The sequence below is a fragment of the Ochotona curzoniae genome, unplaced genomic scaffold, assembly GCF_017591425.1.
Source record: "Ochotona curzoniae isolate NIBS_2020 unplaced genomic scaffold, NIBS_Ocur_1.0 patch433, whole genome shotgun sequence".
Classification (NCBI taxonomy): Eukaryota; Metazoa; Chordata; class Mammalia; order Lagomorpha; family Ochotonidae; genus Ochotona; species Ochotona curzoniae.
In genome coordinates this window covers 1,369,098-1,383,776 of record NW_024467010.1, presented here as the reverse complement: position 1 = coordinate 1,383,776, position 14,679 = coordinate 1,369,098, and the positions used below count along the sequence as shown (strand labels likewise).

At 48.1% G+C, this 14,679-nt stretch overlaps 1 protein-coding gene across 2 annotated transcripts in view; it reads left to right on the top strand.

Moving 5' to 3' along the window:
* LOC121167857 (CREB-binding protein) overlaps positions 1-14,679 on the top strand; it is a 142,829-nt gene that overhangs the window by 18,332 nt on the left and 109,818 nt on the right. For both annotated transcript variants that reach the window (XM_040997550.1, XM_040997551.1), the window contains exon 2: positions 13,410-14,122. In XM_040997550.1, the coding sequence (XP_040853484.1) occupies positions 13,410-14,122 (713 nt within the window). The remainder of the gene's footprint in view (positions 1-13,409; positions 14,123-14,679) is intronic.

Sequence of the window (14,679 nt, the reverse complement as noted above, 5' to 3'; positions counted from 1 at the left end):
CCCCAGTCCCAGCTCTCACACTCACCAGCAGGAGTTTTGGTCCAGCAGAGGGTTCCCCACTACTTCCCTACTGGGCTCACACACCTCCCCCATTGCTCCCAATCTCAATCTTGGTGTGTGCTGGTGAGTGCTGCGGCCCAGTCTGGTGTGACCTGTCTCGTCTCGGCATTTGCCGTCAGGTGCTGTAGCCTGGCCCAGCATGCCTGCCTCCATTCCCTGCTTGAGCTGGCTGGTGCTGCTGCCCAGACCAGCACACTCAGCCTCCAGTTTGGACCCTATTGTCAAGTGGCGGATGATGTGGACAGACCCAGCCTGCATCTCATCCTGGTTCTCCTCAGGTCTGCCAATGGGTGTTATGGATTGGCCCAGCCTGGCCCACCCCCAGACCTGAACTGCAGATATGTTGGCAGGTAATGTAACCTGGTCTGGTCTGGGCTGCTCCTTGCCTTGGTTCTTACACTCACCTGCAGGGACTGCACCCTGACAAAGGAGTTCCCCAAGCTCCTGTGTTGGGTCTCCTCTCAGTGGCAGATCTCATGTACCTGGTGTATCCTTGGCCCAGGATGTCTTTGTTCACTTCCTGTCCTGGCAGGAACAGTAGCTTTGCCCAGCTGGGTCACACCCTATTAGTTCCTAATATGGGGTGTCAACAGACCGGCCATACCTAGTCCACGCCCTGATACAGTTTTCATGTGGCCCCAGTGGGAGCCGTAACCTAGCCCAGCCTGTCCTACATCCGCTCTGGCTCTCATGAGCACCAGTAGGTGATAGTCCAGCCCAGTCAGATGCACCCCAGATCCATGTCGAGGGACATTGCAGCCATATCCAGTCCAAACCTCCACCCCCATTCTGGGCTCTTGTGCTCATTAGTGGAAACCACAACCTAGCCAGGGTATCCCCTTAGCTTCCCAACCAGGCCTGTTCCCAGCTCTAGATCTTACCAGTGGTTGCTCTGACCCAGCTAAGCATAGCCCATTCCATCTTGACCTTTGCCATCAGATGCTGCAGCCTGGCCTGACCTGGCCTGTTCTCAGTCCCAACTCTTGCATGCCCCATGTTCCAGCCTGGCTCCTGCACTTGCCAATGATCTAAGGTTGTCCTGGCCTTGCTCAGAATACCCTCTTCCAAAATCAACCCACACATTTTCCAACAGTGGAGCTACCTTGCCGGGTCTGGCCAGCATCCAGGCCTGAATCACATGCTCACCAGAGGGAGCTATGGCCCACCAGGGGAGTTTGCCAAGTTCCCCCAGCAGACCCGATCCAAGACCCAGATCTTGCATGTGCCAGTGGGTGCTAGGCTCTTACTGGTCACAGACTACCCCCTCCATCTTAGCCTATGTATGAACGGTAGATGTTGTGGCCTGGGCCAACCTAGTCTGTACCCAGCCCTAGTGCCCACGTGTAGCAGAGGCTCCATGGTCATGCCGAACTCAGCCTGTCATCAGCTCAGCTGCAAAGCAAATCAAGCAAATCAGCTGAATTTGCAGATCACAGATGTGCATCCACACCCTCCCACAGAACCTACCCCAGCCCAGTTCTCTCACATGCTGGGTAGTGCCAACATTGATCGTCCCTGTTCGACTCTCTCTGGTGGATACTGTAATCTAGCTCTGCTAAGTAGGCCCCCAGCGCAAGCCTTAGTGGCACCAGTGAGTGAAATTCGGCATTGGTTGATCCTAACTACCACAGCTTTGATCTTCCACAAGGACTGGTGCTTCAGTCTAACCCTTAAAGTTCCTCGTGTTCTTCACTCAAGATCACACCACTGGGTGGCCCAAGGGCCTTGCCCAGCACCATTGGCACATGACCACCAGACCCAAGTCCCCCCACCTGGAACCCAGCCCCCTGGGGCTAGCCAGCCCCTTCAGTGCTGAACACCTGGCAGGCCAATGGGCCCGAGCCTCCAAACCTGAGCCCTGCTACCCAGAACTCAGCCCCTGGGACTAGCTGACCTCTCCAGCTCTGGAACTGATATTTGTTAAGTCTGCTTTTATGTTCCCCTTTCTCTTCTTTTGCAGGCTCTCTGCTTGCTGGTACTTAGGGCATAACCTGTTGAAGGTCTGGGTACCTGGGGTCTAGTATTGGCTTTTGCAGAGTTGGAACCTAACATGCCTTGGAGCCTCATGTGCCTTCTCCAAAACTGTTCTCAGCAGGATGGTTTTCCTTCTCGAGCCTTGTATAGCATTGGAAGCAGCTCAAGACTGCACCTTTCGGGGTCCTTGTGCCCTTTTGGCCACAGTGACAGGCATTGAACCCTTTCTGCTGTCACTGTCTCATACAACTGGGGTAACATTTAATGGCTACCAGGTCATTTGCTGTTGGTCTGGTGGCCTACTGCTGTGATAGCCACCGGACTTCTGGATGCTCCCGATGAAAGTAGGAGGCTGACTGTGTGTCCAGGGCTCAAGGGCTGTAGTACCCAGTATTAGAGGGCTGTGAGTCAGGACCTTGTTGGGTTTTCTGAGTGGAAGGGAAATAGCAAACATTCAGTGAAGCAAGATTTCTTGATACGTAACAGTTACCATGTAGTGCATTTGAGAATGAAAAAATAAAGTGCTAAAATTTTAATTATACAAGGTAGATTTTTACCTCTACCAGATAGATTTGTTATACAAAAGATCATATGAATGAAGTATGTTTTCATATCGTGCAGTTCCCCCTAGGTTCACATTATGGTTTCTGAGTTTGTGTGTGTGTTTCATTAGTTTTGTTTAATATTCTCACTTGATTTCCTTTCCTAAACTTCAGACAGTGTAATAGTTCTTGGGTTTTTATGTCCAGGTGTAGATGGGTCCTTCTGTGGCATGAATATTTACATCATAATATGCTTAGAAATTTGGGGTTAGAGGCTCTTGCTGTGGCAGATAAAGCTGCTGCTTGAGCATCACATCCCGTGTCCCATAGGCATGCTGCTTCTGTCTAATGCAGCTGAGGAGGGCAGAAGCTTGGAGCAGGAGGGAGAGGTTTCCCATCCTCTAGTTCACTTCTCAAATGTCTGCAGCAGCCAGAGCTAGGATGATCCAAAGCCAAAAGCCAGGAGCTTCCTCTGTTTCTCCTGTGTGGGTGCAAGGACCCAGGAACTTGGGAACAAAGCTGGTAGGGAGTGGGCCAGCCAACACTCTACCAGTGTCCTTATGGGATGCTGGCGTTGCACTGCCTTTAATCACTATGCCACAGTGTTGGCCCCTATAAATCTTTTTTTTTTTAAAGGAAAAGAAATGTGGGATTGATAAATTAGGCTATCGTACAACTGTCAAAATTGGGGCTGGCTCAACACAATAGTCTAGTGGCTGAAATCCTCACCTTGTGTGTGCTGGGATCCCATATGGGCATCGGTTTGTGTTGTGGCAGGCCCACTTCCCATCCAGCTCCCTGCATGTGGCCTGGGAAAGCAGCAGAGGAAGCCCAGGGCCTTGGGACCCTGCACCCACGTGGAAGACCTGGAAGAAGCTTCTGGCTCCTGGCTTCGGATCAGCTCAGATACAGCCATTGTGCTACTTGGGGAGTGAAACAGCAGCGGACGGATCTTTCTGTCTTTCCTTCTCTCTGTAAATCTGACTTTCCAGTAAATAACTGTATAAGTAAATCTTAAAAAAGACTCAAAATTGCACTTTTTGTGTTTGCTACAGAATAGGAATTGGGCTTTGTTTTTCTGACCTGTGCTGTGCTTTGTATGATTGGCATTTAAGATGAAACTTGTTGATGATCTTGCCGAGAAGTCCATTCTTAACTTGAGAGAGTCTGGGTGTGGGGGGTCCTCCTGGATCTAGTGCAGGCCTGCTGTCTTGGAGATACAGTAGGAATCCTGCACCTGCCGGGCTGCCTGCCGTCCTGTGCTTGCTGCCTTTGTGTGCATCGTGCTTTTTTTTTTTTAAGATTTATTTATTTTTAAATAATAAAAAAGTCAGATATACAGAGAGGAGGAGAAACAGAGAGGAAGATCTTCCATCCGATGATTTACTCCCCAAGTGAGCACAACGGCCGATGCTATGCTGATCTGAAGCCAGGATCCAGGAACTTCTTCCAGGTCTCCCAATTGGCTGCAAGGTCCCAAGGCTTTAGGCCGTCCTCGACTGCTTTCCCAGGCCACAGGCAGGGAGCTGGATGGGAAGCGGGTCTGCCAGGATTAGAACCGGTGTCCATATGGGATCCCAGAGTGTTCAAGGTGAGGACTTCAGCCGCTAGGCCACACTGCTGGGCCCGCATTGTGCTTTTCTCAGCATTCCTTCCCTCTGTGGTTCTACCTAGAGTTGTCCTTTGTTTAAAAGCTTTGCTACTTGCATTCATTCCTTATTCCTGCTGGCTATAAAATGTGATCTCTGTTAATTTTAGTTTTTCTCAATTGGATTATAATCCTCTGGGGAGGTAGGCTTTTTTTTTTTTTTAAATTTGAGAGGCTGAGTCACACAGAGAAAAAGAAAATCTTTCATCTGCTGGTTCACTCCCCAGATGGCCACAGCAGCCAAGCTGGGTGTGTCTGAAGTCAGGAGTTGGAAGCTTCTTCTGCGTCCCTCAGGTAGATGTAGGGGCTCAAGACCTTGGGCCATCTTCCATGGCCTTCCCAGCCCATAGGCAGGAAGCTGAATGGGAATGTGGAATGGCTGAGACACAAACCAGTGTCCACGTGGGATCCTGGTGCTTGGAGGTGGAGGATTAGCCAATTGAGCCATCATACTGGGCCCAAAGTCTGAATTTTAGTCTAGTCTCAAATAATGCAGTCATTTTCTCTCACAAATAGCAGCAATACGACAAAGTAGTGGCAGCTTGCTTCTGGGGACAGGGGAGGTTTGGGGTCAGCCCCTCAGCAGGCCAGCCCCAGCACGTCAGCTCTTAGCTGGTTGATGTTGGGGGAGGGGACCTACTTTTCACTCAGTGAGAGATCCCTGTTAGGGTAGGAGCAGAGCCTCATAATATCTACTAATAAGGGTGTTGTATTTGCATATAGAAGGGCCTGAATTAATGCAGATATTAAAATGAAGTTAATTATTTCCTGATAGTCATTGTGCAAAAAAGAAAAAGAGATAATCTTTCAGCAGATTGTTTAAATGTCTGGATAAAGCTTACTTAAATGGCATAAATGCTGACAAACATGCTTCTTTCTCTCGTGTGTTTTCCCTCTCCATTGTCATTTTCTCTGTTATTACAGTCCCCAAGAATTTTCATAGCAAGATAGCCTTTATGTTGTGATAGGTCCCAAGCCTTTGCCATGAGACATGGTGGTTGTTGAGCTCCTGTGTTGTGCCCAGCTGTGGTGCCAGGTCCTGTGTGGACATCATGTTGTTCAGTCCTCAGCTACTTTGCCAGGTGTGCTCATGATAGTGGTCAGTCTGCCCAGGCTCAGTGCTGAGTGCCTTTTCTGTGTCGTAGGGACCGTTCTTTGCTCCATAGGCTTACAGGACAGTGCTTTCTGGTGGTTTTTTTTTTTTTTTTTGTAGGGGAAGTACACACAGGGAGGCAGCAGGGCTGTGGTCTATCAAGACTTGACTGGTCACCCTTCTCACTGTACCAGGATGTAATTGCTGTGCTGTTAGTATGTGATTGCTGATACAGTAATAAACTCTCTAAGCCCAGTGGAGTCTTCAGGCCATCTGTTATTTTATAAATTGCTCATCTCCAGATAGAAATCTTTTCTTTTTTGGAAAGGTTTGTTTACTTATTTGAAATGCAGACTCCTCAAATGTCCATACTCACGGGGGTTGTGCCATCTCCACCCAGGTCTCCCAGCCCTCACAACCACATGTGGTTGGCAGGGACCCAAGCGCTTTGGCCATCCTTTGCTACTTTCCCAGGTGTTAAAATTACCAGGAAGCTGGATTGGAAGTAGATCCTTTGGAACTTAAACTACTTGGTGCTCATATGGCATGCTGGCCTTGCGGGTGGCTGCTTAATTAGTTATTCCACAATGGTTGCCCCTAGAAAGGAACTTTTTAAACATGCTTTGCTCTTGTTGGGCTAGGGTTTGGTGTTCGTTTTGTCTTGTGGATTTATATACTTCTGTTTTTGAAAGTTGGAGACAGTCACATACACCTTTTGTTGGCTGATTCACTTTACAATGTGTAGACCAGGAGGAACCCAAACTTCTATGTGGCTGTCAGGAACCCGAGTACTTGGGCTGTTGCCTACTGTCTCCTCTGAGCATGTTAGCCAGGGAGTTGGATCAAAAGTGAGGCAGCAAGGATTTGAACCAACATTCCAATATAGGTTGCAGACATCCCAAACATCTGGTTAACCTCTGGGTCACAATGCCTTACCCAGATCATGTGTTTTGTATGCAAAATGGCCTTTCTAAAATTTCCCAAGGCAAGTGAATGAAGATTTAAGACACGTTTAAGTAGTTAGTCATAGACTAGGTAATGCGAAAGAAAATCCAAAGAACAGAGTGAAGAAAATCTGAAAGCAACTAACCCTTTTATAAGGAATAGAGATAATCAGGAATAGGGTGGGAAGAGAAGTATACATGGGGGGCATTCAGGTGCCCTAAGAGTGGGAAATGCTTGTGCACCCAAAGCAGCCGCATCTTCATTCAGTGTCTCCTCAGCTGCACTCAGTGTTTGCACAGACCGTGTGCTCATTGATGTGGAGGTGAGCGCTAGAGTGAATGGGCCCCTGGAAGATAATAAAGAAGCTGTAGAAAAGGAGTATAAACTGAAAGCAGTAAATCAATGTAACACTTGAAGAGCCGTCCTTGCTTATTTTGTTCTCTTTGTTTCCATCCTTGAGTGGAGAGAAGCTTGCTAACTTTGGTGGTATCTGTGGCGGGTGAGTGCTGATGTGTGGGGCAGTGGCTGCTCCCCTCTGGAGAGGGGGTCCAGAGCACTTCTGCTCTGCCAGCTCACAGCCCAGGGCTTGTACCCACCTGGGTCTGGAGTTGGGACAGATGCACATCTCTGGCACTTGCGTACAACAGTGGTGTGATTTATATGCATTTTGACAGGATCACCAATTATGTCAGTACAGAGAATTTTGGGCTTCAAATGTGATTCCAAGAAATAAAGAAAGATCTTATAAGGTGACATTAGAGAACCTGAAGAGTAGATGATTTGTAGATGCATTTAAAACTTTTTAAAAAATGTATTAGATTTATTTTTATTGGAAAGGCAGATTTTCAGAGAGGAGGAGAGACAGATAAGAAGATCTTCCATCAGTTGATTCACTCCCCAAGTAGCTGCCAACTGCTGGAACTGCACCAATCTGAAACCAGGAGCCGGGAGCCCCCTTCAGGTCTCCCATATGGGTGCAAGGTCCCAAGGCTTTGGGCCATCCTCAACTGCTTTCCCAGGCCATAGGCAGAGAGCTGAATGGGAAGTGGGGTTGCCAGGATTAGAACCAGCGCCTATGTGGGATCCTGGAACGTTCAAGGTGAAGACTTTAACTACTACGCTATTTCACCGGGTCCTTCTGCTGTATTTTTTTTTTAAAGATTTTATTTTATTTTTATTACAAAGTCAGATATACAGAGAGGAGAAGAGACAGAGAGGAAGATCTTCCGTCCGATGATTCACTCCCCAAGTGAGCGCAACGGCTGATGCTATGCTGATCTGAAGCCAGGATCCAGGAATTTCTTCCGGGTCTCCCACGCGGGTGCAGGGTCCCAAGGCTTTGGGCCGTCCTCGACTGCTTTCCCAGGCCACAGGCAGGGAGCTGGATGGGAAGTGGAGCTGCCGGGATTAGAACCAGTGTCCATATGGGATCCCAGAGCGTTCAAGGCGAGGACTTCAGCCGCTAGGCTACGCCACCGGGCCCTGCTGTATGTTTCATTCCTCACTGTACCTCCCCAGTCTCATATGTGGGAAGTGAAACATGGAAAGCAGTAGCTTTTGTTGTCTTTCTGGTCAGTTTAATGAGAGAGTAAGAAGCCTGGATTCTCCAAAGGAGAGTCTTAGTGTCCTTAGCAATAAAGGGTGATAGGTTGTGACCTGTATGTCTCTTGAAGGCAAAGACTGGAGAGTGGGAAGCCACCATCTGGTGCATCCTCACGGTGACGCTGGGGGAGTTACCTGCATTTGGAGATGGTAGCCCTCCATCTTGAATCTTAGAAGCTTCCAGTGGTTCAGACTGCTGTAGCCTGACCTGGATTGGGACACCATTGTGTGTGGAAAGCAGAGCTGGGTGGTGTTGCACATTGTGATCTGCCTCCTGTGCTCCTGTCAGTTGCTTTACACTAGAGAACAGAACAGGTGCTGATGGCTGGTCTGCTCTGTCCTTCAGAAAGGGCACACATCTCTACTGCATTGGGTTGTAACTTGTGTTTGGCTGTGAGAAGGTGTCAGCTTTCTTACAACCAGGCCATTGTTAGATATATTTAGACTGGAAGAAGGGGTCTGGGGTTATGAGGGACCCATTGTTAACAGAACAATGAAGTGAAAGCCAAAAATGCCCAAGATCAAATGCCCTGCTCACAACTGTGGCACTTGCCTGTGATTTGGTAACACCTAGAACAAACCATAGTTGAAAACTGATAGGCCTGAGGATGGCAGGGTGATGGTGAAGTTTTACGGCGAAAAGATTTTTAAAAAACTGAATTGCAAGGCCTAATAAAATAGCTACTCTGTAGTACAATATGCCATCGTTAGGTTTTCCTCGTGGAACTTGGGTGTGATCTTGTTTTATAGAGATATTGTGAAGAATCAGAGTTCAGGCCCTTTGCACCTGGACATACTGTCAAAGTCTGACCTGCCTTGTGTGCCTGGGAGGGCTCCTCTTGTTGTACCACACTAGCAAAAGGGCTGTTGGCCTGGGCACATCTGACTGGTCTCTCGATTTGTTTGCTGCTGTTTGGCCTCCTCCTCCTAAGAAAAGCTTGAAAGAGCCAGTTGGGAGCTTCTGAAGATTGTTCCAGATTTAAGGACAAAATACTGGGAGCTTGTTTGCTGCCTATGGTAGTTTACAGTGCATGGTGGGATCTCTCTCTCTTTCTCTCTCTCTCTCTCTCTGTATGTGTGTCTCAAGACTTATTTATTTATTTGAAAGGCAGAGTTAACAGATGTCTACCTGCTGGTTCACTCCCCAGATAACCACGACAGCTAGAGCTGGCCCATTTGGAAGCCATTAACTGGAAGCTTCTGGGACTTTCATGTGTGTGAAGAGGCCCAAACACTTGTGCCATCTTCTACTGCTTTGCCATGCCATTAGAAGGGGTCTGGATTGTAAAGGATGCAACTGGTTCTGAAATCAACACCCATATGGGATGGCAGCACTACATTTTTTTTTTTTTAATTTTTATTATTTTTTCATTGGAAAGGCGGATATACAGAGAGGAGAGACAGAGAGGAAGATCTTCCATCCGATGATTCACTCCCCAAGTGAGCGCAACGGGCCGATGCTATGCCGATCCGAAGCCAGGAGCCTCTTCCGGGTCTCCCACGCGGGTGCAGGTTCCCAAAGCTTTGGGCCGTCCTCGACTGCTTTCCCAGGCCACAGGCAGGGAGCTGGAAGGGAAGCGGGGCTGCCGGGATTAGAACCGGCGCCCATATGGGATCCCGGGCGTGCAAGGCGAGGACCTTTAACCACTTGCGCCACCGCGCCGGCCCCGCAGCACTACATTTTGCAGCTTTTCCCACTATGCCATTGCTTCACCCCTGTGGGGTCTCTTCACCTTTCACCCTGTGTGTAGGAAGGAAAGATGGTGTCGGAATGGTCTGCATCCTCAAATATGTGAAGTTCTGTTTTCTTGCTCATAGATTAAACAGTACTAAATTTTTCTTTGAATTGAGCATGTTTGAGAATGTATTTTTTAAAAAGAATTCAGTAGAGAGTGTGTGCATGTGGACAGATTGGAAGGCAACACACAGAACGTGGGTTATTATGGAGGTTTCTTTTCAAAAGCTTGGTTTCATGTGACCTTTATTTCTGGAAACATGACTGAATTTCCAGATTATGTGCAGCTAATTGCATCAAAACTGTGCAATGGAGCTGCTGCCAGATGACTGTGTGAGCATGAGGAGATACCCCCAAACTGAGTGACCTTCCACAAACAATTGACCTTTCTGTATTCTTCATGTCAGTTCTGGGAGTGGGCATTTCGTGTAGCAGTTAAGATGCTTGTTCCTACATCAAAATGTCTGGGTTCTCTTCCTGGCTGTGGCTCCTGGTTCCGGCATCCTGTTATCGTAGGCCTATGGAGATAGCAGTGACTGCCAGGGAGATCTGAGCTGCGAGCTGCTGGCTGTAGTTCCAGGTCCTGCCTTAACTGTTGCAGACATAATGGGAGTGACCAGTGGATGGCAGCGGTCTGTATCTGTCTCCCTCTCTCTGCATCTCCTACAAGCAAGTAAGCTTATAAAAAACTTAACAAAAGACAAGGCAGAGGAGTTTTTCTGAATTAAGTGAGGACAAACACATGACAGTTAAATGTGTTGGGATTTTTGGATTGGATTTTAGGTTAGGAAAACAAATGTAGTGAAAGGCATTGTTGGACACCCAGCAACATTGCTTGAGGGCAGTGTAATTAGGTATCGTAGCAGTGCTTGACTGTGAATGCATGCAGTGGGCTGTCATTCTCAGGACTGTGTGCTGACTGCTTAGAGGAAATGCTTCTACCGCGCACGCTGCTCTCAGAGGCTCTGTGGAAAGAGACAGGTGTTCGGCTCATGATCCCTCGGGCGGTGCTGAGGTGGCTTGCTAGGCTTGTGTGTGGTGTACAGGGAATTTGGGGGTTGGAAGGGTCGGTTGACCCCTCCTGCACTGCAGGGGTGGCCTAGAGAGCTTTCTCAAGCACTGTTTAATCTGAATGGCGTGAACATGCACTTTCCTAGACAAGAGAGTGTGTATGAACACGGGTCTCCGGTTGTGTGACAGCTTGCTGTTTTACTGGGGAAAAGTGACGAGAGGTTTTGGCCTTTCCGCTGACCTCACAGGCCATGCTCCAGTGTTGGACTTCATCCTGAATAGGATCAGCATAGCAGGATTCTTTCATCTGTTACATTAAAGTTTAGCTAAATCATAGGAAATGGGTTTTGTTTGCTTTGTTTTGTTTTTAAAGATTTACCAATTAGTTTACTTGAAAGGCATAGTAATGGAGGAGTGAGGGAAGCAGGAGGGAGAAGGAGTGAGGAGAGAAAGCACTAGTTATTTTCTAACTGTTGATCCACTCTCCAAGTATCTACAACATCCAGGCTGGGCCAAGCTGAAGCCAGGATCCAGGAGCCTAGTTTGAATCACTTGCACCCTTCCATGTGCACGAGTAGGGAGCTTGATCTGAAGCTGGCTCATGGGGCACACACCAGTTCTCTAACAAGAGATGGCCGTGTGCCAGGCTGTAGTTTAATGTGCTGCACTGGAGCAGTAGCCTAGGAAGTGTTGTTTTCTCTCACAACAAGAAATCAGAGTCAGGACTGAGGGAGAGTCCTGGGTTCCTCAGTGTAGTTATTTTTGTTATTACTGTAGCCATTCATAATCGAGAGAAAAGTCTCCTGCCCTGGCTGGAAGCTGGTTGAAATTTTGTCAGTTGGGCCCAGCAGCGTAGCCTAGCGGCTAAAGTCCTCGCCTTGAACGTGCTGGGATCCCATGTGGGCGCCAGTTCTAATCCTGGCAGCTCCACTTCCCATCCAGCTCCCTGCTTGTGGCCTGGGGGAGCAGTCGAGGACAGCCCAAAGCTTTGGGACCCTGCACCCCCTGTGGGATACCTGGAAGATGTTCCTGGATCTTGGCTTCGGATCGGCATAGTATCGGCCGTTGCGCTCACTTGGGAAGTGAATCATCGGAAGGGAGATCTTCCTGTCTCTCCTCCTCTCTGTATATCTGACTTTCCAATAAATAAATAAATCTTTAAAAGAAAAAAAAGAAATTTTGTCGGTAAAGAAGAGGTTTTCTGTTTGCTTTGCCTCTGAGCATATCTTACTGTTAGAAAGAACTTTGACCGAATCCCTTGTGCTTTGGGCTTGCTCTAGCTGGGATCGTGTCATGTACACTGAGGAGGCAGGTTAGGTGCTTGGCTTACCTGGACGCTGTTTCTCCTGTGGTCAGGGAAAATCTGAGGCAGTCTCTTAAGAATCAGTTTTGCCAGCCGATGTGTTCAGTGAGAGACATGATGGTCTGTCACCATGGAGCTGTAGAGGCCAGTATCGCTGTTAGTTTCTAGGTGGGAAATCTGAGGGGCAGAGAGGCTCAGTAAGCTACTGAAGGTCACACAGCTGAGTGAGAAGAGCTGGACTTCAGGCTGGAGGCTAGAGAGCGTCTCTCCAGGCTGGATGGTGCTGCGTGTCGTGCGCTTTAATGTTATACAGACTGCAAACATGAGCAACAAGCTGTATCTCTTGTACTGTGCATGTGCAGCCTGGCCGCTGTGTGTTCAGCAGTGCTGGTATTAGGGCCTGGAGATGGTGGAGACAGACCAGTTTTTTACAGAGCTATCGTTTTAATTTTCATTTGTTACTTTACCAAGAAGGATGATTTGTTTTGTGGACTGTTTTACCTTCCTTTGGAGTGATTCACTGCTCTGTGTCCTTTGTCTGGTTTGTGTTTTACGCTTGGGAGTCATTGTGCTTCTCTTTCTGTGTGATTGACATTTACCTTTTCATATCATTCATGTATTTGTAAGCTCTTATTTTTAATTATTTCGAGTTTCTGTATAAGTATTATTTTATACAGCCTTTGTGGAGTTACTGATTTCATTTCCTGTTAGGGTTTTTTTTTTCTAAGATTTATATATTTATTTATATTGGAAAGTCAGATATACAGACAGGAGGAGAAACAGAAAGGAAGATCTTCTGTCCGCCGATTCATTCCCCAAGTGGCCACAGTGGTTGGAGCTGAGTCAATCTGAAGCCAGGAGCCCAGAGCTTCTTCCGGGTCTCCCACATGGGTGTAGGGTCCCAAGGCCCTGGGCCATCCTCAATTGCTTTTCCCAGGCCACAGGCAGGGAGCTGGATGGGAAGTGGAGCTGCCAGGACACAAGCTGGTGCCCATATGGGACCCTGGTGCGTACAAGGCGAGGACTTTAGCCGCAAGGCTATCATGCTGGGAAAGAGGCTTATTTCTTTCCTCTTCCCCCCTGATAATTTTACTTCTAAATATGCAGTAACTTAGAGGTGGGATGTATTTTTCCCAAATTATTATTGATCTGACCTCATACCCAGTTACATTTTTATACATTTACATTTCCACATGGTAACTCAATGGATATCTGGGTCCCATTGCTCTGTCTCACTCTGTATATCTGAGTGTGTGCTCATACTGTGGTTTAATTATGTGAGGTTTAGTGAAGCTGCCCCTTCTCGCATTGCTTTGAACCTTTTATTTCTTCAGAATTTTAAAGTGCTTTTCCTTGTTTTATTTTCTGACACTTACACCCAGGACATGTGAATGCTGTGTGCTAGATGCCCCAATAGGATAAGATCATAGGATGCCACAATGGAAGAGCTGTTATGCTTGCTTAGCTTCTCATTTTCATTTCTGTTTAATTTCTAGATTTTGGATCATTGTTTGACTTGGAAAATGATCTTCCCGATGAACTGATCCCCAATGGAGGAGAATTAGGTCTTTTAAACAGTGGGAGCCTTGTTCCAGATGCTGCTTCCAAACATAAACAGCTGTCGGAGCTTCTGCGAGGAGGCAGCAGCTCTGCTGTCAACCCAGGACTAGGAAATGTGAGCGCCAGCAGCCCGGTGCAGCAGGGTCTTGGGGGCCAGGCTCAAGGGCAGCCCAACAGTACAAACTTGGCCAGCCTGGGCGCCATGGGTAAGAGCCCTCTGAACCAGGGAGATTCTTCTGCCCCCAGCCTGTCCAAGCAGGCAGCCAGTACCTCTGGGCCTACCCCCCCTGCTTCCCAAGCACTGAATCCACAAGCACAAAAGCAAGTGGGGCTGGTCACCAGCAGCCCTGCTACGTCACAGACTGGACCTGGAATCTGCATGAGCGCTAACTTCAACCAGACCCACCCAGGCCTCCTCAACAGTAACTCTGGCCATAGCTTGATGAATCAGGCCCAGCAAGGGCAGGCGCAAGTCATGAATGGATCTCTTGGAGCTGCTGGCAGAGGAAGAGGAGCTGGAATGCCGTATGCTACGCCGGCCATGCAAGGGGCCACGAGCAGTGTGCTGGCTGAGACCTTAACGCAGGTTTCCCCACAGATGGCTGGCCACGCAGGACTGAACACTGCCCAGGCTGGAGGCATGCCCAAGGTAAGTACACTGAAGTGCTTTCATGTCTGTTACCTGACTTCAAGCTTTTCCCTTCAAATAATCTGTTAAAATAGGACTGCATGATCTGTTCCTGTTCTCTGTTGGGCTTTCCACGAGCCCCCTGCATTTGGAGGAAACACTTTGTCTACTTGGAGCCTTTGTTTTTGGTGTAAAGTTTTTTTGCCCCATGTTATAAAAAATGGGAATTCTTTAAAAAGCCACCAGGAGAATAGCCTGCATGTCAGGCAATTGGAAGATACAGAGAGTGCCTTTGGTCTGGGCATGGTTGTCAGCCTCTGAGGAAGATGTATAAAAATAGAGGAGTACCTGACTGAAAGTTGGGGACGTGTTTTGGAATCAGCTTTTTGTTATATCAGCAAGGAATCTGATCAGGGATGATGTTTAATCTCCCCTTCTCTGGCCGATGAAGCCTCATCTGTGTCCTTTCTGTACGCCTCCCCGGGACATCTCTGTTGTTACACTCTCTTTTCTGGGTGGTTGGCTCCCTGCTGTGGTTAACAAGGGAGCAGTGGTTGCACTGCAGGAAGCAAGACTCC